This window comes from Neovison vison, chromosome 5 (genome assembly GCF_020171115.1).
Source record: "Neovison vison isolate M4711 chromosome 5, ASM_NN_V1, whole genome shotgun sequence".
NCBI classification, from domain to species: Eukaryota; Metazoa; Chordata; class Mammalia; order Carnivora; family Mustelidae; genus Neogale; species Neogale vison.
Genome location: NC_058095.1, coordinates 3165004 through 3187274, shown reverse-complemented (window position 1 = coordinate 3187274; position 22271 = coordinate 3165004). Strand labels below are relative to the sequence as shown.

Sequence of the window (22271 nt, the reverse complement as noted above, 5' to 3'; positions counted from 1 at the left end):
AGTCATATATAACCATGCAAACAAACATACCCAGTCTTAAATCGCCAAGCAGGTTTCCTGGCTCGCTTATCTGAAGAGCCCCCCAGGCACAGTGGGCATCATCATGTTTGATCACGGTTCTCCCCTCCTCCACGCATCGGCTCCTTTCTCGGACTGGATCGCCTCATGGTCACAAAATGGCTGCCAGTGCAACCTGGCACAACCACATTCAAGTTGTTCTCTTTCAGCCACAGACCTGAACTCTTGAACTTCGTTATGGACTGGGCAGTAGTATAGACTCAGCACCATGCAGGCTTGACCTTTGACTCTGTCCCTGCTGTCGTCCGGTCTTGTGCCTCAGTTGCCAGTTTTGTGCTGGACGTGTGCTCCGAACTGGCTCAGTGAGGATGGAGGAGATGTTCCTGGGAGTTGTGGCGGATCGCGTTTTCCGAGATGGCCACAGCAATAGCTCCCACTCCGCGAGGTCCTCATCAATGCAACCTCAACAACCCACTAATAAGTGGTGGGGTCTGCAGCCCCTCCCCTGGACTCTGGGTGGGACTTTGGGATACTTCAGCCCACTGAGTGCAATGGGGGTCATGTTGACTGACTTCCAAGGCCAGGTCATAAAAATGCCATGCACTCAGCCTCGTCTTCCTGGAACCCAGCCACCGTACCGTCAGGGAACCTGAGCAGCTCTCCACAAGGAGCCGAGGCCCCCAGTCCATAGCCCAGGCTAAGTTCCCGGCCAGCAGCAGCAGCCATTTGTCAACCACATTAGTGAGCCATCTTGGAAAAGATCCTCCAGATGCCCGCAGATCTGCTCCGGCTGATGCCTCATGGAACAGGGATGAACTTGTTCTTGCTGAGCCCAGATCACAGATTTACGACCAAAATACAAGATTCAGTCACTAGGTTTTGGGGAGATTTGTTATACAGAAATAGATAACCAAAATAGGATTTCTGAAAAAGAGGTTCCTTCTGCCTTGTAAATGTGGCATAGAGCTGGAGCCACTGCAGCCATTTTGGCACCACGAGGAAAGCTGTGTGAGGATAAAGTTGTTGCTACAGGAGGCAGACAGGAGCCGTAGGCTTGCACCAGGCTCTCTGGACATGGCTGAACCACTGGCTTGGCTGGCCATGAACCCAACAGGCTTGTGCACGTCCCAGTTAATGCCAACAGAACAACCTCTCCAGAGCTTAAGGCTTTCTCAATTGGATTTGTTCTCATAACCCAAAGCATCCTGACTGAAGGAGCTCCTCTCACTAACAGGAAGCCATCATCTGAGTATAAGCAGAGAGAAATGTCTCCACCAGGTACTTAGAATAATAACTTGGTGGCTCCATGGCGCTGGGCTGGAGACAGCTGGAAGGCTGGCTGGCTACTCAGGGCACGGCAGCCAAGCTTCCAGGCAAAAGAAGGTGAGGGTCAAGGTGATGGGTTTGGAAAAGGACATTGTCGAGGGACAGTTCACAGGGGACGTGCTTGGTGCTCCTCGGCATAGAATGAGATCACAAACATGACTCCTGTTGGACATGGGAGGGGCCTGAAGAAAGTGGCACCAACCTTCCCTCCCTGGTCCCCTCTGCCCCCATGGGATTGAAACTGCTTTCCCCCTGTCCTCGATGTCTGGCTGCCAGGGGGCGGGGGCCGGGGGAGACCAGAGACCTCCCAGCAAGATCTGGGAGAAGGTTCTGGTGGAAACTTCGAGGCCCAAGTGGCTCAGCAGCTTCACAGCTTGCCACTGCTCACGGCCCTCGAAGAAAAGACTCTCCCTGTTCCAGCCCATCGTGCTCCCTGCATTTGCTCCTTGCTGGTCCCCACCCAGACTGACCTCAGCCCATCCCACCCTCCCGCTGGGCTGGGGCGGCCTCCCCGCCCCCCAGCGCCCCCTCGCACAGCTGGTAGCTGTTACTGCAAGCCCTCAGATGTTTACCAAAGGCCTTGCTCGGCATTTTCTCTCCTCTGGCAATGCGGATTCTTAAAGGGGCCCAGTTAGTTTTCCTCCTCTGGGGCCTCGTGGACCCCTCTCCCTCTGGATCCTTCCTGGGGGTGCCCTCTTGACCTCCGGTGGGGAACAGGTGCCGGGGTCGGAACAGCCGGGGCCCGCAGCTCATGGCCCCCTTGGCGGTCAGCACCGAGGGCCGTGATGGTCGGGCCACCCTGGCAGTCGGAAGGGACCCACCTAACTGGCCTCCTTTCCTCTTCGGCTGGAGGACGTGCATCCCCACACACCAGGAAACCCAGGACAAGCCCCCGAGACCCACTTCTCCGAGGAGACCATGGCCAGGTCCTCCTGGCTGGCCTCCTCCCTGACTGAGTGAATAAACACAGGCGCCCCAGGGTTTGGTCAGCCCAAAGCCCAGAAACACCGCACTGTGCCAAGTGAAGAAACTCCTTCTTAAAGGCGCTGACTCTTTTAAGCCTTTTCAGAAAGGCTCGGACCTTGCATGAGACCAGGCTGGCCGCCCGACCATGCGTCCAGCAGACCCCAATGAGGTCCAAGGGAGCTGCCTGGCCCAGCAGGGTGGGGAGGGGCAGCCTAGCCCACATGCGGTCAGGGGTAAGTCCTCCTCACTTCCCCAGGCCAGGGCCGCTGTGGAGGGCATATCAGACTCACCTCAGCTGCTGGGGCCTGCCTGGCTGCATCGCGCCTAGCCTTGGTGCCAGGTGGGGGGAGTTTATGTCTGGGCCTGGGGTGGGAGGGCTGTGGGGTCTCTGACCGGGGTCGCTAAAGGAGTGAAGACTCCCGGATGGCCTAGCACAGAGCTGGGCCTCCGGGAGCATCTGGTAGTGACGACAGGAGATGAGTGAACACCCTGCCAGAGATCAAATGTCTCCCCCAACGTCACACGGTGGAAACTAACCCCCGATGTGACAGCCTCACTCTGGGAGGTGACCAGGTCGTGATGGTACAGCCTCACGAGCGGGATTAGTGACCTTATAAAAGGGGCCCCGGGGCCTCTCTCACCCCTTCCTCCTTGCAAGGACGCAGTGAAAAAGATGGCTACTTATGGACAGGGCTCCCACCAGACTCCAGATCTCTGGGCACCTTGACCTCAGACATCCAGCCTGGTTGTTTATAAGCCATGCGTCTGTGGCCACCGGCAGGAGCCACCCGAGCACACGGAGACCGGCCCTCGCCGTCGTGATAAGGGGGACCGTGACAATGGCAGCCTTCAGATGCCCTTCCATGTGGTACTAACAACCGTCCCTGGAGAGAGATGGTGGATCCAGACTCCGACCCAAGGCTCAGAGAGGGGAAGCCGCCTGCCTCAGGCCATAGAGCGGAGCCAGGAGTCAAGCCTGGAGGCTGTGTCTCACATGCTTCTGTGTCTGGCCCGCCTGGAACTCAGAAGTCACCTTGCCTGTCTGGTTGCAGGGGCGGAGGGACAGACGGTGAGGCCCAGGGGCCACTTGGCGTGGCTGGTACCAGCTGCGGCTCGGCTTCGGGGCAGGTGTTTTCTGGGGGGCCTGGGACTCCTCTGTTTCTCCTGGTGAAACTGGTGTCACAGCCCTCGGAGGCAGGAGGGTGGGCAGGGGCCACCCTGGACTTGGGAAGGGCCCTAGTTGCAGAGCAGGGAGAAGAGAGACGAACCAGCCCCACGGAATGGGGAAGGTCAAAAGCAGCCCTGGTTGCCAGCGCCACCCCCCAGTCTTTGTGTTGCCAAGGCAACGCTCCTCCGTGCTACCCATCCCTGCACGGGGTCTGCTGCGACTAGAGCAGAAGCCTCTGGCATGCGGCTCCCCAGAAAGGGCTGGGCTAATGGGGAACAGCTGCTCAGATCGGATTGTCAGGAGCTGCCCTTGGCCACCGTCCCCTCCCAGCCTCCCTGCTCGCAGGCAAGATTCTGGCCCTCCTCTCCCCACCTAGGAGCGCCCCCAGCCTCTGCGGAGCCATGCTGCCCACACACCTGGCCAGGCCGGCCCCTGCCTCTCCCGTCCAGCCACCTCCCTCCTTCCCTCCCTTTGCAGGGCAAAGAAGATGGAACCAAGGAGCCAGAACCTAGTGACCCAACCAGAATGGGGTGGTGGGGCTGTGCGATCCTGACGTAAGGCAGGTCTGTAAGGTCTGAGGATGGGGGCTGGTCGCCAGAGGAACCCACCACGTGATCAGAGTCAGAACCTTCAGCACCACCCCAAGACCTCCGGGTAGGGGAGAGGGGCCAGAGGTCCAGCCGGTCGCCAGCGGCCGTGATTTCACCAAAGATGCCCATGGAGTGAAACCTCCATGAAAACCCCAAAATTCCCCAGTGTGGAAGCTCCACGCCCCTCCCCCACACCTTGGCCTGGGCATCTCCTCCCTGCGGTGGCTCCCGCCTTGTAGCCTTTATCCTAAACTGGTAACAGTGAGTAAAATGTTTCCCTGAGCTCTGTGGGCTGTTCTAGCAAACATCAAACCCAAGGAGGGGGTCGTGGGACCCCCCCTGGGGATTATGATTGGCATCTGAAGTGGGGCGTGGTCTCCCGGGACGGAGCCCTCTCCCTGCGGGGTCTGCACGGGCTCCAGGGAGCTGGTCTCTGAGAGCTGGAGCAGTTACTGGAAACGAAGCCACATGGGAGGGGTGGGGAGGGAGGGCCGGCTAACCCTCTGGTTTAGTGGGTCGGGGTGTCAGCAGCCCTCCGCGCCGGGGGAGGGGGGGTCCACCTGCAGCCATGGGACCCGTCACTGGCTCGGACCTGGGGCTTTGCTCTTGCTTAGTGCGCAGGAGGCTCTGGGGGGCTCTGGAAGCGCAGGGTGGGGCCTGCCCCAGGGCTCCTGACTCGGTAGGACGAGGTAGTCATGAGAATGTGCACAGCTGACACGTGTCCCAGGCCACGTGGACGCTGCCGATCCGGGTCTCCACCCCAAAAACCGCTGGTCGAGGTGAGCCCGTGCAGAGCTGACCTAAGCTGGCCCAGCGTTCCACAGCCCGCTTTGCTGCTTCTCCTGAGGACCACGCGTGATATTTACGCTGTAAGGGTTTGGGTTTCCCCCTTGGGTGCAGATGCGGCTGTGCGGAAGGCGGGGGGTAGGTCCGACTGACTGTGTATTTGAACACATGGGCTGATTCCTTCACTCAGCACAAGAATTAGGGGCTGACCGTGTTCCTGCTTATGCTGGGCATTCCCGTGGTCTGACCCCAGAAGATGAAATCTGGCTCCTGGGCGCGGTGACACACGGGGGACGGCCAGGCCCCGTGGAGGGGTCGCCGCAGGGCGTGTGTGTCCCGGGCACAGGGCGGGGCGGCTGACTCGGCGCTAGACACGGAGACGAGCGTTCCCAGAGGTCGTGGGTCGGAGGGAGCTGGTTCGAGATGAGAAGCTCAGGCCCCAGCCCTGAAGGGTGCGTGGGAATTACCTGGTGGAGAGGAAGAGAAAAGAACGTTCCACCAGAAGAAATCCTCGTGGGCGCCCGAAGAAGGAAAGAAGTTCCATTGACCAGAGCAGGGTTGGGGTGGGTGTTGGCAGTTGGAGAAGGTTCTTTCCTTGTGAAGGGACCTCCGTCAGGGATACTCCTGGCCGCCCTCCCCCACCCGCCGGGGCCACCGGGGCTCTGGTGCATCAGGCCGTGCACGTGCGGTGGGTCAGCCTGCCCTTAACTGCTCCGGCAGGACGGAGGACCCCTCTCCCTGGTGCGAGTGTGGTGTTGCTTTGCTACAGTTCCAAGAAGTCCGCCCCGGCCTCCCTGAGGCGCTCAGGAAGCCCAGGAAATGGATGCTGGCCAGGCCGCGTCACGGGGAAGCTCCAGAGAGGAGAGGCAGGTCACGCCGGGTTCAGGGCGGGGACCTGAGACATGGACAGGAGGCAGAAGGTCTTCAGAAGCTGCAGGGTCCCTTCTGCACAAGAGGAGCCTGGAGGGCGGGGGTGGGGGGGCCCCGGTCTGCTCAAGTCCCCGGCCCCCCAGCCCGGTCTCAGCCAGCGGTCCCCGAGACTGTCCCCAAGCGCCAGGCGTCAATCCCCCGCCCACGCTGATGGTTAGAATGTGCCTAGTCACATGAAACCAAAACCAGTCTCTCAGCCTCAGCCCTCGGATGTTTGAAAGGTGTCACTGTCCCTGAGCCACCACCCCTCGCCCCTCTCCCGGAGTTCGCTGACTGATCAGAATCTCCGGCAGTGTCCGAGGGTCAGCTTCTCGGTCACTTCCCGGGGCTGGGCACGGGCAGAGGCGGGCACCAACTCCTGTGTGCCGAGGTGGTCGAGGCCAGGAGACTCACTAGGCATCGGGGTCTCGCGAAGTTGGATGGGAGAATCCGTGTCTCCAAGGAACTCGGGCCAGGAAGGGCAAGTTGTTCCCGGTCTGAATGGCCGTCCCCAGCCAGCAGAGGGGAGAGAGCTCCGCATTTTCAAGTGAGGGAGGAAATTCCCAAAGTCCCCATCCGGCTCCCGGCACCCAAGGGTGGTGTAGCAGGAAGTCAGGAGATCCCCGTTGGGACCAGGACGCTCCCCTCGGCACCAGCAGGGTTCAGATTAGGGAAGGCAGGCAAGAGGAGAGCCACCCCCGCGCCCGGACTCGGAACAGCCCTATGGTGGGCTGATGGTGCTCCCCCAAAAGGTGGATCTACATCCTGACCCCCGGGACCTCTGGATGTGACTGTGTTTGGAAAAAGGGTCTTTGGAGATGAAACTAAATTAAGGACCTGGAGATGAACTGCCCTGGATATAGGGGCCTGAATGCAGTCACTGGTGCCCTTATGAGAGAACGGGCAGGGGGACGGGAGACACAGGGGGTCGTGCTGATGGCCGCAGAGATGGGAGCGATGCATCTGCACCCTGTGGCCTCTAGAACTGGGAGAGGAGTCATTCCCAGCCACGCATGTGGGGGCCCCGGAAAACTGACACAGGTCTGGATCCCCGCCAGGGTGCACCCTGATCTCCTCCAGCAGGGCTGGAGGCTGGCTCTAGGGGGCACGTGGGGGTCACAGGTGCTGGTGCTGGCTGTCCCCACTGGGCAGGTTCCACTAAGGAGCATGCACCCCGGTGACGCATGTGGGCTGTTGTCCCTGCCTCATCCTGGGGCCCCACAGCCCCTCTGGCTGCTCCCCTGGCCACGCTGCCCCCTCCAGACCCTCCATCCCGCGGTTCAGCGTACTGGGCTCTGCCTCGACCGTCTCCAGGAACCCCTTCCTCTCTCTCTATAGGTCACAGCTCGTGGTGCCCCCAAGCCCCTATGTCTCAGCTCCCTCGGGGCACTAGCCGGTCGTGTTTGTCTCTGGTCGGCAGAGCCCCGGCCCACTGGCACGCGGGCAGGCGGCGGAGTGGGACATGGGGCGCCGGCGTCTGTGCACACAGAGCCACCCGGTGGTGGCCCGCAGCGGTGCGGGAGGCGGGGCCGGGCACTGGGCTCTGCGTTCCTTCCCGGCCGTTTTGCAAGGACCACATGCTTGGCGCTGAGCTCTGGCGGCCCCCCAGCGACATTCTTTCGGAGGATCAGCTGCTGCCACATCAAACCTTTTCTGTCCAGCGCTCGCTGGGGCCAGGGCCCGCCACCTTCGCCCGGAGCCACACGGGTGGGGCACAAGGAAGCCAGCGTGCGTTTCGGCGCGTCCTGAGCATGTCCATGCTTGGCCCTGGCCGAAACCCGAGGTGTGTTGGGCCTGAGCAGCAAGCGGACTGCTTTTAAAAAGACTTTCCTTGTGTCAGAGTTCCTCAATTAAAAAAAATTAAAAAAAAAAAAGAAGAAGAAGAAAGTAAAAACCAGACAATAAAAACCTTTCATTGCACAAGGGACACACAAGTATTCTCGGGGTCAAAGGGTGGCCCACGCATCCCCTCCCCCAACAAAAACATGAATACGGGTTCCCTGCTCTTCACCCCAAACCAAAAACGATGGCAGAGAGCGTGAGGGGCTCCCCTCGGCCCCTCCCTGGGGTCACCCCACGACAGCTCCGTGCGGGAGGGCTGGTCCCAGAAGGAACACCTGAGTCATCTGGGGCAGGGTCTGGGGGGTGGGGGACACGGAGACTCGGCAGACAGCCAGGAATGTTCTGCGGCTTGTTTGTCTGTCTAACTTGATACTGTGTCTAGAGTCACTTTCATGGGGCACACGTGGCACGAGAGTGTCCCTTTGAAGGGACCTCGTCTGCCCTGGACAGAGGCCGTGCTGTTTCCACTGTCCAGCCAGTCCTCCGAATGTCCCTCCTGCGCTTGCGACATCTGCTGCTGTGTGGCTGAGACCAGGCTGCCGCTCCTAGGTGACCTCTCTGTGGGGCAGCATGTGGCTCAGCGTGGCAGGGACGGCTCGGGATGCTTTCGGAGGGAGAACAGTGGCAGCGGCATCCGGAACCCAGGATCCCCGGTGCCATGGGCATGTCCGTGGCAAGGTGCTGGCGGTGTCAGTTCTAACTTCACTACCAGGGTCCGGCCACCCTCAGCCTCTTGGCCGGGGCCGATGTCAAATGGCAGCTCTGGGGGCCCCCGGGGTGTCAGTCAGTTAAGCATCAGCTTTCTGCTCAGGTCATGGACCCGGGGTCCTGGGATCGAGTCCCGCATGGGGCTCCTTGCTCAGCCGGGAGCCTGCTTCTCCCTTTGCCTCTGCCTCTGCTCTCCTGTCTCAAATCAATAAATACAATCTAAAAAAAAAAAAAAAAAAAAAGAACCAAATAGCAGGTCCTCAGGACAGGCGGTGGTGGCCATTTTCCCTCCCTTGGCTCTACAGGGGCCTCTCACCGTGGAGCTCTGCCACCGCGTGCCCAAGCCTGGGTTAGCGTCCCCCAGGAGGAGAGGCCCCATGGGGAAGGGGCCCGACGCTCCCAGCTGTCCCACCCAGGTGAGGCCCCCGACTCGAGGAGCCCGGCCAGCCCTGGGGGAGCGACGAGGGGCATTCCAGCAGAAGCCCGCCCAGGCGACGGTTCCCAGGGCCGGACGCCTTGTTAGTGGGCCAATCCCCCGAAACACTGAGTTTCTGAATTGTTGCTCAGTCCCCGACCCGGGTTCTTGAGCCTTTCCCTGCATTCCACCGGCTTTCTAGTTCCTTCCATAAACCTTCTTCTGCCCGGATTCAGCAGCTGTCCTCGAGGTCACCTCATGGTCCGTGACGGCTGCTGGGTAACCTCGAGACGACCGAGACAGGGGCGGGGAGAGAGGAGGTGCCCGCCCCAGAAAGACGGCCTCATCTCTCCTGTGTGAGAGCAAAAGAAAGCATCTCGGGTAAGTCACCGCTATTTGGGGCTTCCATCATGAGCAGCCGACGCTAGAGATGCCCGGGACAGGTGCTTCCCCCAGAGGTCTGGTTTGCTGTGTGTGCGTCTGAGGGTCATGCTAACCACCGCAGCTGGCCGATGGGCAACGGGACTCCCCCGAGACCCATGAGCTCCTCAATGCGATACCGAGGGAGGAACCCGGGACCCAGGACCCCAACGTGTGCACCTCGGTGGTGAATCCGTAGCTCGTAGCTGGACAGACCTGGTCAGCTCTCTTCCCTGAATGCCGGAGGACACAGACCCAGGGCTTCCCGACGGCAAGGGGAGGATGTGGCCAGCTGTCCACGAGGTGCAGGACCAGGGCAGGTGCCTTCACGAGCTGCTAACCCAGGGGGCTTGAGCTTCACGAAGGTGCCCTGGGGAGCTCAGGGGGCCTGGCAGGAGGACCCCCAGAGGTGTCTGGGGGTCTGGAGTCAAGTCACGCCCCGCCCTCTTCAGCAGGGAACCTCTCTTCTTCCACCCACAACCAGCTTTGGGCCCCAGCACCTGAACGCATGTCCCGGGCCGCCCTCCGGGAACTAGACAGGATCTGAGCTACTTGCCGCAGGTGGGCGGCCCCGGCGATCCCAGGAGGCATGGGTGACTCGCACCTACTGGGGCTCTCTTGCATCTCAGCCCACCCTCCCCCGGCCCCCTACAGCCTCGAGGGGGGAAAAACACGGGCCTGGCTTCAGGCGCAAAGGGCAGGCCAGCCCCACGTGGGAGGGGCTCCCTGTGCGCCGTCGCCCTCCCTTAGGGACTGACGGTTGAGCCGACATCTCACTCTCCACTTGGGTACAGAGAGGAGGGTCTGGGGCCACTTGCCTGTGGAGAAGGCTAGGGGTTTGGTCAGAGAGCCTGGGACGGGAGGAGTAGTGTGGGGGAGGGACGGCATGCCCGGGGACCAGGACGAAGACAGAGGTCTTGGAAGTCACAGAGGGTGAGGACGTTTATGTCTCGTGACTGCTCATGGAAAGGCCCCCCCGCCCCCCACCAAGAGACCAGTGTTTCTACCACGAGACCCCTTCACGTCCCACCGAGTTGGAAGGTGACAGTTTCACCATGGCCTTGGGCCAGTCCAAGGGGGGTGGAGAAGGGCGGTTTGAGGGGAGCTGGGGGAGCAGTGCTGACCCTCAAAAGCATACGGAGCGGGGAAGGAACTCAGGCAGACCTGGGGGGGCGTCCTCCTCCCATGGCCAGGCTGCGGGCTTCCACACAGGCAGGGGCCACGGGGGCCGGGGAGCATAGGAGAGGGGAGCCGCTGTTGGTGCCACGGGGCTGACCGCACCCACGGCGTGTCCTGCTGCATCCAGGGCGTATGGACACCAACGTTTGCTTTCTGTCGGCCTTGACCTGCTGCTGGGCCCGACGGCAGAGACCGGGCTCATCAACCGGCAACGAAAGCAAAATGACCAATGGCACGGGAGGGCCACAGGAGTGGCCACGACGGCAGAGCTGGCGCCGGTGCGCCATCGGAGCTGGGGGCAGTGGCGGGGGTCAGGCGGGCGGATCGTGTCCCTGCGTCTGCTGCGGTGGGCGGGGAAGAAGTATGGGGCGGGTCCTGCTGCTGCCGTGGCTTCCCACCTTTTGACCCCCGTTCTTTCCACCGGGGGAGCTGAGTGCTGCCTCCCCTTCCTGAGGCCATGACCGGCCAGAGGCTCATGCTCAGACCCCGGCCGAGAGTGGCGGGCGTCGTGGCCTGGGCTCAGCCAACCAGATGCTTTCACGAGGGACCCTGGGCCTGGAGCGTGTCACGGAGAAGCAGGGACAGTTCTGAGTTCCCATCCCCCTTTTGTGGGGGCGGCCTTGGGCACCCAGAACCCAGGGGTGACATTCTCTCTGGGCCCCAGACTCGGCCCCGCCCGCCACCTGGAGTCTGTGGGTCGCCCGGTACCGTTCAGCACGTCCAGCCGGCCGGGCCGCCCTGTCACGGGTGTTGTGGCCGGCCACCTTGCTGAGGGCCACGGAGGTTGCTTCCAGGTCCCATTCTCACAGGCACGGGGTCCCCGTCCCTGCACAGGCGTGAGGATTGACAGAGGTGCGGAGCTGAGCAGCGGCCGCTCCTTCTCCCCGGAGCGCACCCCGCCCCGCCCCCCCGCCCCCGTTTTCCTGTGCCGCTGCTCACTCCTCATGTCCCCACAGAGCTCTAACCCCGAGTGGGTCCAGCCCCCGCCCCCCCCCCGGTTTCCTTCACCTGTCACTCCGATTTTAATGACCCCGCATGTCTGTCTACTTGTGTCCTGACCCCCAGATAGTAGCTTCATGAGGACAGGGCCTGTGTCTGCTCATTCTGTGCCCCAGGGCCCAACACGCCAAGGCCCGCATGCGGAAGGACTCATGACTGCGCACGAACGCGGGAACTTGGGAATCCCAAGGCCATTTTAGTGATCTCAGATGGGGGACAGCAGAGGACAGGGGAGTGAAAATCAGCGTGGAAAATCCAGCAGCTGCCCAGCCCAGGTCCCTCTGCTTCACCTGGAAACCAGCCTGGCGGCGGCAGCGGTGTGGAGATCGGGTGGGGAGTGGTCCTGGGACTCCTGGGCCCAGTGGGAAGCATTTGTTGAAACCTTCCGGTACTTTCTCTAAGCTCAGATCAATGAAAGCAGGAGCACCCTCTGGTGGCCACTGTTGGGGATGGCTGCAGACAGGAAGCAGCTGGGCGGGGGGCGGGGAGTGTGCGGCTCTGGGAGGCCCGGGGTTCTCCGCGCTCCTGTCTAGTCCACGCCCGAGGAGTTGGTCAGGTAGAAGGGGCGGATGACCGCTTGGTAGCTGCTGAAGGAGCCTGCCGGGCAGGGGAAGAGGGAGGCGCTCCGGGAACTGTTGGTGCCCAGGGCACTGGGGATCCTGGCCTTCTGTCCCTCAAAGTCAGTGACCTCGGCCACGAAGCGCCCCCCACAGACCATCAGGGCTTTGTTTTCATAGCCGATGGTGGGATCTGAGTAGTCAGACTTGGAGAGGCCCAGGAGGGGGAGCTCGTCCGAGGAGCACGAGAACCCGTAGTTCCAGCAGCTCTGGACGGTGGGCAGGTAGACCAGAGACCAGGAGATGCGCTTGTTCTGGAACAGGAAGCTGGGGTGCTGTGGGGTCTGGAAGGACCGGTAGTTGTCGTTCCAATAGCCGGACGAGACCTGGGAATTGCCGGAGACGGAGGCGCTCCAGGTGGGCGAGGTGTACAGCCGGGGCCGGTAGGCGTCCTCGCTGAGGTTCAGGCCCCTGTACTGCGCCAGCAGCTGCAGCGGCACGGTGTGGAATTCTAGGGCCTGCAGGATCTTCTTCTGGAACAGCGCCTCGTGGCCCCCGTACAGGGACAGGTTGAACTGCAGCTCGAACAGCACCTCGGGCAGCATCATGGGGAACCGGATCTGCTCCACCAGGCCTTCCACATCCCTGCGGGGGGGCTGCTTCTCCTGGCTCCACACGTCCAGGGCTGTCAGCAGCGCCAGCTCGCTGGGCACGACAAGCTCACTCCTGGACAGCAGGACCTGCAGCAGGGCCATGGGCACGGCCGGCCAGGCCTCAGCCTGCGTCAGGGCCTCGAAGTTCCAGGCCAGGAACTGCACACACAGCTCCTCCAGCACGGGGTCCCGCGTGGCCAGGGCGTAGGCATAGAGGTCCAGGGGCGTCTGGAAAGAGGGGTCCTCGGGGAGGAGGATGGTAAAGAGGCCGGCGCAGAAGCTCTGCAGCTGCTGGGCGCCGTAGGCGGAGGCGAGCTTGTGGAAGCACTTCATGGACGTCAGGGAGACGGCCAGCCTCCGGGAGTAGAAGTACCTGGGAAGGGGAGCGAGAGCTGAGCACCCGGCGTCCCCCACCCCTGCAGGAAATGGGGTGCCCGGGCGTGTGCCGAACCTGCCTCTCCCATACCACCGTCGGCCAGGTGCTGCCCACTGACCCACGGACACCCCCTGGGGTGCCACCCATCGCGAGGGGCAATCTGTGCCCCATGGATTTATCCTTTGGGTCAACCCAAAGCCATGTGCACAGACAGGCAATTCCCAGGGTCCCGGAGCACGAGGCTCCGTCCCTCCCCCGTGACCGAGGCCGCCCCACCACCTCCTGCTCTCCGCCTTCCCCGTCACTGCGGACCCCTTGGCTGGGGACAGGTGCCCGGAGTGGTGGTGTGGCACTGCCCCCTCTTCCCGCCTGCACAAGCCCAGCCGGACCCCTTCGGTCCCCAGCATCTGTCTCGTGCCCCTGTGACATGAGCATCACCCCAGTTTGTCCCTCACCTGCTTCCCCTGCCAACTGGGAGCCCCCGCTCCTGGTGACCCAGGGCACGACTCCAGCTTGGCCCCAGGAAGGGGGGGAGTGGGACAGGCACATGCCCTCGTCCTCAAACATATCACAGAAATCCCTGACCCCGCTGGGAGGGGCGCAGGCTAGCTACCGACTTCTCATGTGGCTGGAAAGAAACCATTTTCATCTCTTTCCACGGCCATTTGTTGTTTTCTCTTAAATGTCGCTTCCCGCTGTATAAAGCTTTAGGTCTCAAGAACAAGAAGGAACAGTTCTTCTTAAACGGATGCTTTCTGAACACCGGCCCCTGGAGGCCCCAGCAGGGCGGCCTGGCAGGCGGGCGACGGCCCAGGCGCAGGGCAGGCTGGCCCCTGTGTGTCCGTTTTCTCATCCGGGGCGTTGGCTCCCGCGCGCTGCGGAGCCTACCACGTGCACAGCGCAGCTGTGTGCAAGGGCCTGGGTAAGACTTTGTGATGATTTGGGGTCACAGGGGTGCTGCCTTTCCCAGCAGCAAGGTCAGTACGTGAGGGGCAGGAGGACGAACTCCTAACTGGGCGGTGGGTTCTTGGAAATCGACCACATCCTTGCATGACTGAAGAGGTGGGGGGGGGGTGTTTCTGGGCCCCCGATTTCTCCCCAACTACATGCATGTCTGGGCCTCCCCAGAGGCTGTGTGATGTGGTGTTGGGAGGCAAGTGGCCGAGACCCGCGGCCTTGAGTGTGCAAGGAGCCTCCTGCTCTGGGCGACCCCCGGGGCCCCTTCCCAGCTCTGCCCTAGGCCCCTGTAGCCACCTCTCCCGGAGCCGGGCCAGGCATCTCGTTCCTGGTGAGTTCGGAACCCACAGAGCACTGGAAACCTCTTAGAATAGTGGCAGTTACTCTGGGAGGTTGTTTATGCAGTGTTTGGTGAAAGTCGGTCTATCTGTGTGTGTGTGTGTGAGCGTGGGTGTCTGTGCAGAGTATGCACATCTACGCAGGAGTGTGTGAATGGGTGTGTGCACACAAGTGTGGCAGGGAGAGTGCGTGCGCACACCGGTGAGTGTGGAGCACACACGACTGGAAGCCCGGCCTGTGCACCGAGAGTGCGCGCGTGCACATGAATGAGTGTGGTTGCACGCAGGTGTGTGTGGGCGAGTGTGTGAGTGCGTGTGTGCCGTGCACGTGCGTGTGTTCCTGAGTGCACCGGTGTGCTCGGCGCCGTAGCCCTGGGGTTCGCTGTGGGAGGGGACGAGCCTGGGCCCTGGTACCCCCGTCCCGGGGGCGGTCACCTGATGAAGTCTCTGACGACAGGCAGGCACTCTGCGTCCACCTCCATGGTGACCGTGCGGCCCGGCTCCTTCCACAGGGCCTGGGCCTCGGGGTTGGAAGACAGGATCAGCCTGTGGGCGCACAGGTCCAGGCCCTCCTGCTGCTGGTCCCGCACCCTCACCCTGATGGACAGGTCACAGCCCATCTGGCTGTCGAAGATCTGCTCGAGGGCCGTGGGGAGCTCATCCGACAGGTCCAGGGTGTGGGTGCTCCGGGTTTCTGGGAGGGGCGGAGGGGAGCATACGGTCAGGTCGGGCGCTGTCACCGAGAGCACTTCTCCTCCCTGGACGCAGGCTCTTCCGAGCCCCAAAGCCCAGGGTGCCGCTCCCGACTGCGGCCCAGAGCCCTCACCCCCGCCGAGCACCCGGGTCAGCTCCCCTGCTCCCCCACATTCAGGTGGCCCCTGCTGACCTCCAGAGCCCGAGGCCCCACCGTTTACAATCCGGACCCAACAAGCAGTGACCCAGGCAGCCCCTTCTAAGAACCCAAACCTTCTCCCTGGTTTGACGGTCCGAAGAGTGAGGGTGTTTCGGAAACTCAGTTTCGAGCTTTGGGGTTCCCGGCAGCCTCCCTCAGGGACCGAGGCCTAGGAAGCAACTCCTCGGCGCCCCCCTCCCCGCGACAGTCCCAGCGCTGCGCTGAGAGCTAAGCCCACCTGGTCTGTCTGTGCCGCCGGCAGGTGTGAGTCGGTCCTGTCACGTCAACCAGGTGGGTTCAGCCCGCCATTCCTCCGGCCCCCACTCCCACCGTGGGCTCCCCACCAGACTGCTCCCGGCCCTGCCCGCTCCCACACCCCACCGCGAGTCCTCCACGCCGCTGCCCTATCCTCGTATCAATGCCCTGATGTGCCCTCTGGCCCCGTGTGAAGCCCGGAAGAAGGACAAGGGGACAACAGTGACGCTGGGCTCGGGGACGGCAGAACACAGAGCGCCTGCTGAGGTCAGCGCGTGTCGTGGGGCAGGCGAGAGGCGGGAGGGGCGGGCTTCCACCACGGGGCAGGTTGAAGGCACACTGTGCTTGCTGTGCAGGCATGTGGGAGCCACCTTCCACGTTCCAGAACGAGGACTGACAACGGGGAGAGGCTGGGGTTTAGAGCAGCAACAGGCAGGTGGCCCGCGGCTCTGGCCTGTTGGGCCCGGGGGGAACACGGCCTCCGCGAGCCGCTCCACTGGAGGGCGGTGGGGAGTTTGGAATCGCTGCTGGGCGGGGTGGGCTCTGGAGGTTGTCCTGTCCCCTCTGGGCCAGGGGGCGTCCCAGGGGAACTTGTTGCGGAGGGCGTGTGTGCCCCGGGGCTCACCGTTGGTGCAGACAGCGCTGGCGTCCTGACTGTGCCTGCACCGGCTCTTCAGCCAGCCCAGCGACGTGCAGTTGGCCAGCGAGGGCTCCGTCCCCGTGCACTCCACCTCGTCCAGCATGACCGGGCCGGTGCCTGGTGGCACAGCAAGGAGGATGGGGGGCTGGGCGAGGCTTGGGGGGAAGGGCCGGTGCGCTGGCTGCCCCCCCAGAAGCCGTGCAAAGGCGGGAGAGCGGCCACAGGAGAAGCGCTCTGCGGGCCTCCTGACCTGTGACGGGACCGCGGCGCTCCATCCCTCCCGGTCCCCCCTGCCGTCCCCACCCAGTAGAAGCCGGGGCTGCTCGAGCGCGCCTCCGGGTTTAAGCTCGGAACTCTGTGCCACAAAGCTGCCTCTGCTGAGGAGTCGGCCTAGTTCTGTGTCATCAGAACCACCCGCCCGGCACCAGACTCAGGGTGGGGGCGTTTCAGGAAGGGGCGGGCCCCGAGGGAATAGGGCGACAGGATCCCCAGTGTCTGCCAGGGCTCCGCGAGGAGGGCCACGCGCGCGGGTCTTAGGTGACGGTCCCTTCCTGGGGCAGGCGGGCCTACCTGGCCCAAAGGCTGCTCCGCCCAGAGCCTCAGTGGCATTCGTAAACCCCAGGGCCCGGCAGACGACGCTGGCATCCGTCAGGTCCCACAGGTTGTCACACACGGTCCCCCACTGGCCTCTGTAGAAGATCTCCACGCGGCCCTCGCTGGGGGTGTTCCCGTCCGACAGCCGCATGTCCCCATCTTCTGCGCCTGCGGGGCTCCCGAGGGCACAGGCATCAGCAGGGATGGAGGCCAGGCAGCCCGGACCCCGTCCCAGCAGGGAACCTGCGCGTCACCTCCCCCACCTGGAAGTGTCCCTTGTCAAGTTCCTCCCCAGGGGGTGCCCACTGCCCCTGTAGCCTTGTAGCCCCCCATCCATCTTCGAGGGCTCCCACACTGGGGAGGAGTGGGAGACGTGCACCCCCTCGAGGGTAAAGCACCTTTTCTTGTCTTCGAGACAAGGGGCGGAAGGGGGAACCGGGGCTCTAGCACCTGAGGGTGGGGGAGGTGGGGCTCCCGGGAAGAACAGGGGAGGAGGAGGCGCCCACGCTGCCCCCACCTGAGGGTGTATGGGCCTTGGGGTGCACTGAGCGCATGACGGTGGGAGGGCTGTGGGGGGAGTCCTGGGGCAGCAGGCCCAGGGACCCCCAGAAACACTGGCAGAATGAGTCGGGTGCAGAGACACAGGGGGACTGTTCTGGGACAGGATCAGGGAGGGGCCGGGTGCCATGTCAGAGGGCGGTTCTCAGCTGGGGGAGTAGACAGGCTCCACGGGGTCTCCTGAGCCCGGGGTGCAGACAGGACGAGGACCAGCGTCCAGAACACTGGAAGTCTGACTGTGTGGGAGGGTCCTGACTCATGCACCCACCCCCGCTCCCCACATTTGCTCTGTCTGATGGCCTCCTCCTGCTCAGTCCCTCTGGTTCCCACGGGATGAAATCAAGAATCCGGGGCGCCTGGGTGGCTCAGTTGGTTAAGCGACTGCCTTCGGCTCGGGTCATGATCCCAGTGTCCTGGGATCGAGTCCCACATCAGGCTCCTTACTTGGCAGGGAGCCTGCTTCTCCCTCTGCCTTTGCCTGCCATTCTGTCTGCCTGTGCTTGCTCTCTCTCCCCCTCTCTCTAATAAATAAATAAAATCTTTAAAAAAACAATTTAAAAAAAAATCAAGAATCCCTTGTTATGGGGCGCCTGGGTGGCTCAGAGGGTTAAGCCTCTGCCTTCGGCTCAGGTCATGATCTCAGGGTCCTGGGATCGAGCCCCGCATCGGCTCTCTGCTCAGCAGGGAGCCTGCTTCCCCCTCCCCCTCTGCCTGCCTCTCTGTCTACTTGTGATCTCTCTCTGTGTCAAATAAATAAATAAAATCTTAAAAAAAAAAAAAAAGAATCCCTTGTTACCCCACAGAACCTACAAGCCACCATCACTTAGGATAACCCGGGCTTCAAGCAGGAGAGAAGACCTGGGCTGACCCCAGCGACCGAGGCCACGAGCAGAACGCTGCCTCGATTCTCAAGGGGGAATGGCAGCTTCTCAAACACGGCACAACTCACCTTGAGTCCCTGCCACCAGCAGCCACATCCAGAGGAGCAATGGGATAGCCATAGCCTCTCCTGGGAGGGGAGGCCCTTGTCCTGGGGCGGAAGGAAGCAGTTGAGTCAGAAGGCAGAGCTGGACAGCCCTTGGGACCAGGCCCTGTCTGTCCAGGACCGTTTAGACCCTGTGTGTGGAGGACGGCAGCCGGGCACAGTCCCTGCTCCTCTGAGCTGTGAGGGTGACGGGGGTCCCTCACCTGCTGGGGGAGGTGGTCCTCCAAGGAGGAGTAAGACTTGCCCAGACCAGAGAAGGGGGCCCAGGGGAGGTCTCTGAGTAGCAGGACAGTTAACACAAAAGCGCTCTCGGAGAGCCAGGCCCTGGGTGTGGCCGCCCGGAGGGCTGGGAGGGGAGGGTGGAGGGAGGAATCGGGGGCCTGCAGGGCCCTGACAGGAGCGGTCTGGTGGGCCTTGCTAATGGTCGGCTTTATCTTCAGGCCACTGGACCCCTGGGGGAGTGCCTGGAGAGCTGTATGTGAGCCCTCGAAGGGAGGGGACGCGTCAGGAGGCCACAGAGAGCCAGGCAGGACTGACAGAGAGGGCGGGAGGAGGCGGCTGGGAGGGTGATGCAGGGGATCAAGGCTGAGGTCTGGGTCGGACTCTGCAGCTGGGTAAGGGCTGGGGGAGCAGGCACCTGGGTGGGGACCTGCCTGAGGTCAGTGTCCCCAAGAACCAAAGGCTATGAGACACTGGGGCCACCAAGACCGCACAGTCAGTCTGGATGGGGTACAGGGGGGTACAGGGAGGCCCAGCTCTTCCAGCTTTTGCCTGGAGTTCTTGCTTCTCTAGAATTCTTGGGGCTTGCTCCAACCTGCTCTCCACCTGCTGTGTCCCCGCCATGTCCTGAACATGGACGAGCCAGTCCTTGTCTCTCGGGCTCCAGAGAATCTCACGGCCCCCGTGGCACTCCTGGGCCCAGCAAGAGGCTGCTGTTGCAGGCACCCCTACCGGTCAGGGCCTGCTGACCCCAAGACAGCACCCTGCTTCTGCATTAACAATGGCCAATCATGCCTGGTGTATTGTACGCAAACATGGTTGCCCTTAGGGTGTTCATGGCCACCTACTGTAGCCTGATTCCTTCTCCCACTTGTGCGGTTGGGATAGGGACTGCTTGCCCCTGGCTCATTTGGTGCCTTTTGCAAATTAAAAAAGATATTTTTCCTTTAGACATGCGTAGGCCTGGGCCGAAATGCACAACTGGGGAAAGCGCACTGGGCTGAATTCCAAGCCTGCTTGCCCCTTTGTCCTTGTGTAGTGAGCAACCTGAGCAGCTGTCCATACAGAGACCTTCTGGATCTGGGAGCAGCCGTGATGGTCCCTGGGCTGAGGAGGAGCACCAGATCCCCAGATGGGTACAAAGGGGGAGATTATGCCCATAGGTGATGTTGGGTAGAGAGAGGGACACCCACCTGAGAGTAAGAGGCACAAGCTTACCTGCCTGAGGCAAGTTCTGTCCTGGAGCCTCTCCCCTTCCTGCCGCAGGCTCCCTCTGCAGGCTGTCCTTCCACCCAGAAAACCCTCCCAGTGTGCAGTGTGGTCAGGCTGGTCCCAGGAAATACTAGAGAAAACAGTCTAGTTTCGATTCCTAGAAACCACCTGACTCGGGGTTCTTCTGGGGTTGGCTGCCGACAAGACTCCCCGGGCCCCTCCTCCCCCTCAGCTCCGACGGTGGGTGTCGGGGTGGCGGGGGCCGAGCGGGGAGGCATAGCTGCCCATCACCAGAGCAAGATGGCCAAGAGCCATGCGTGAACGTCAACAATCTTCCGAGCAGGAAGGGCCCCAGGGCTGGCGTTGGGGGAGGGCGGGAGGGGTACAGGGGGAGGCGGAGTGGGGGCAGGCACAGACAGGCAGGGTTGTGCCGGTGTGACCGGGGGCTCCCCCTGAACGCTCTGAGCCGTGTCCCAGGTCTGGCACGTGGCCAGCAGGGTGGATGCCGCCGGGATGGCCGCTCACTCTGTCTGCCTGGCTCTGAGCGCTCGGCTGGCCTGACCCCCCCCCCAGAGAGGCCCCACCCTGCGAGGCCACACGGACCCATCCCCCAACAGCGGGAGGGAGGCTCCGAGACATGAGACAACACGCCCTGATGTGCAGCCGGCCCCAGGAAGAGCTGGCCCCACACGCAGCAGCGTCCCCCAGAGCCTGTGCTGGTCATCAGCCGAGATGTCACCCACCCCCGAGGCCAGCTGTTCTCCCGGAGTCTCTCTCCCGGCGGGGCAGGGGATGCAGCTTCTGGAGTGGCTGTAGAGCGTGGAGCCCACCTTCTGGCCATCGCTGGCCTCTGGGAGAAAGTGGCACCGCGGTTTCCCCTCGGGGAAGCACCCTCTCTCGCTCCCAGGCTGTGCTCTGAGGACCCCAGGCTCCGCCGGAGTCGAACCCAGAGCTGGCAGCTCAGAGCCCTGCGGGCCCCTTGCTACAAGGACGGTGTCAGGGAGGGCCCGTGAGGGCACCCAGCGCAGTGAGAGTCAGCTTCGCCTCTTGGAGGGACCCTCTGGGGGAATGGGGCAGAGCCGGGACACAGAGACAGTAGCAGGTCCTGATGTGATGGTCTGAGCCACTGGCTCCAGCTGGCCTCAAGTTAAGGTCAAGTCCCAGGATTTGCGCCCTCTATGTTTTGGTCACCTGCATCCCAAGGTTCTGGATGAGAGCGGTCCTTCGGATCGTCCCCTGGTCTGCATGTGAGAATCAGGTGGGAATTTTACCAACTCCTGATGCCTGTGTCCACTCAGTCACCGTCTCTGTGTGGGGACAGGCACAGGTATTTTAAAGCCTTCCAGGTGGCTGCCATGTGCAGCCAGGGCTGACAGCCACTGACAGAGACACACTGTCTCCCCGGCAGCCTGTGGTCCCGGGGGTGAGGTCATGCATTTAATGGCTCTTTGCCCAAGACATGAGGTTTTGGGGGGTACCAGGGTTCATCTGACTCCCTCCAAGGAAACTGCAGGCATCTGGAAATAGCGCTGGCGGAAGAGACAGAGAATCCGTCCGGATTTAGAAGCTTCAGGTTTGTGGGCACAGAACCTCCAGAACCTTCCTCACATGGTCCCATGGGGCTCTCCCCAGACACGTTGCCCATCAGGAAAAGGAGACAAAGGAGGCCCTGCGGGAGGTGTTGGTGGTGTAACCCGTACAGAGATAACAGCCGGTTATCCTGCCAGCAAAACCCCGTTGATTCAGGAAGAGCCACGAACTGCAACCTGGAACCAGGAACCAAGGCAGAGCCACGGGCGGGTCCACGGAACGCAGAGGAGGCTCTTTGACGTGGCGGGAAGGGAGGGTCGTTAGAATCAGAAAGGCCGCTGGGGTAAACCGGGAGTTGGCGGCATGGGGGTGTCTCCCAGGCTGGGCTGTCGCGGGGGAGGAGCGGGGTATGTAGGTGGTGGGGGACAAGCAGCTCCCGCCCGCTGGGTCTGCAGCAGCCACGGGCGCCGGCCAGGAGAGCGTCCCCTGCCGGCCACCCCGCTCCACTCTAACCGAGCTTCCCTTTCTTTAATGTTCCCAGCGGCAAGTTTAAAACGCAAGTTGCCGGGCGCCTGGGTGGCTCAGTGGGTTAAGCCGCTGCCTTCGGCTCAGGCCATCATCTCAGGGTCCTGGGATCGAGTCCCACATCAGGCTCTCTGCTCAGCAGGGAGCCTGCTTTCTCCTCTCTCTCTGCTTGCCTCTCTGCCTACTTGTGATCTCTCTCTGTCAAATAAATTAAAAAAAAAAAATCTTTATAAAACTCAAGTTGCCAAAGCCTTAGCCCCGGAAGTCCTTCAAGTGGAAGGGAATAAAATACAGGACCAGGGCCTCTTCGCGGGATCAGCGTATGGGTATCCGCTTCCCCAGGGCTTTCTGCAAGGGCACCACGGACCTGGCACTTGAGATGCCTGGTCCAGCGCCGAGTGGCTCAGGTCAGAGAAGGAGGCTGAAAGCCCCGGACACCGCGGATGCCTGGGCCCGGCTGTGATGGTGTGCACGCTGCTGCTGTCCCTAGGAAGCCACCGCCACCAAGGCAGGAGAGATCGCTCAGCCAGCCTGTGGGCTACCCCACCTCCTGCCCAGTGTCCATGCCACCAGCTACTGTCATGGACTGTCTACACGCGTGATGTTCACGCCGTGCTGGGAGCAGCTGCTCTTCTTAACCCCCCCTGTAGGCGA

At 62.3% G+C, this 22271-nt stretch overlaps 1 protein-coding gene across 1 annotated transcript; it reads right to left on the bottom strand.

Moving 5' to 3' along the window:
• Nucleotides 1-11502: 11502 nt before the first annotated feature.
• Nucleotides 11503-19712, bottom strand: LOC122905926 (galectin 3 binding protein). The gene is made up of 6 exons (XM_044247313.1): nucleotides 19569-19712; nucleotides 18096-18176; nucleotides 16565-16756; nucleotides 15980-16111; nucleotides 14643-14901; nucleotides 11503-12909 (listed from the first exon to the last, which is right to left on the bottom strand). The coding sequence occupies exons 2-6, from the start codon at nucleotides 18145-18147 to the stop codon at nucleotides 11856-11858; spliced, it is 1689 nt and encodes a 562-aa protein (XP_044103248.1). The 5' UTR covers nucleotides 18148-18176; nucleotides 19569-19712; the 3' UTR covers nucleotides 11503-11855.
• Nucleotides 19713-22271: the final 2559 nt, after the last annotated feature.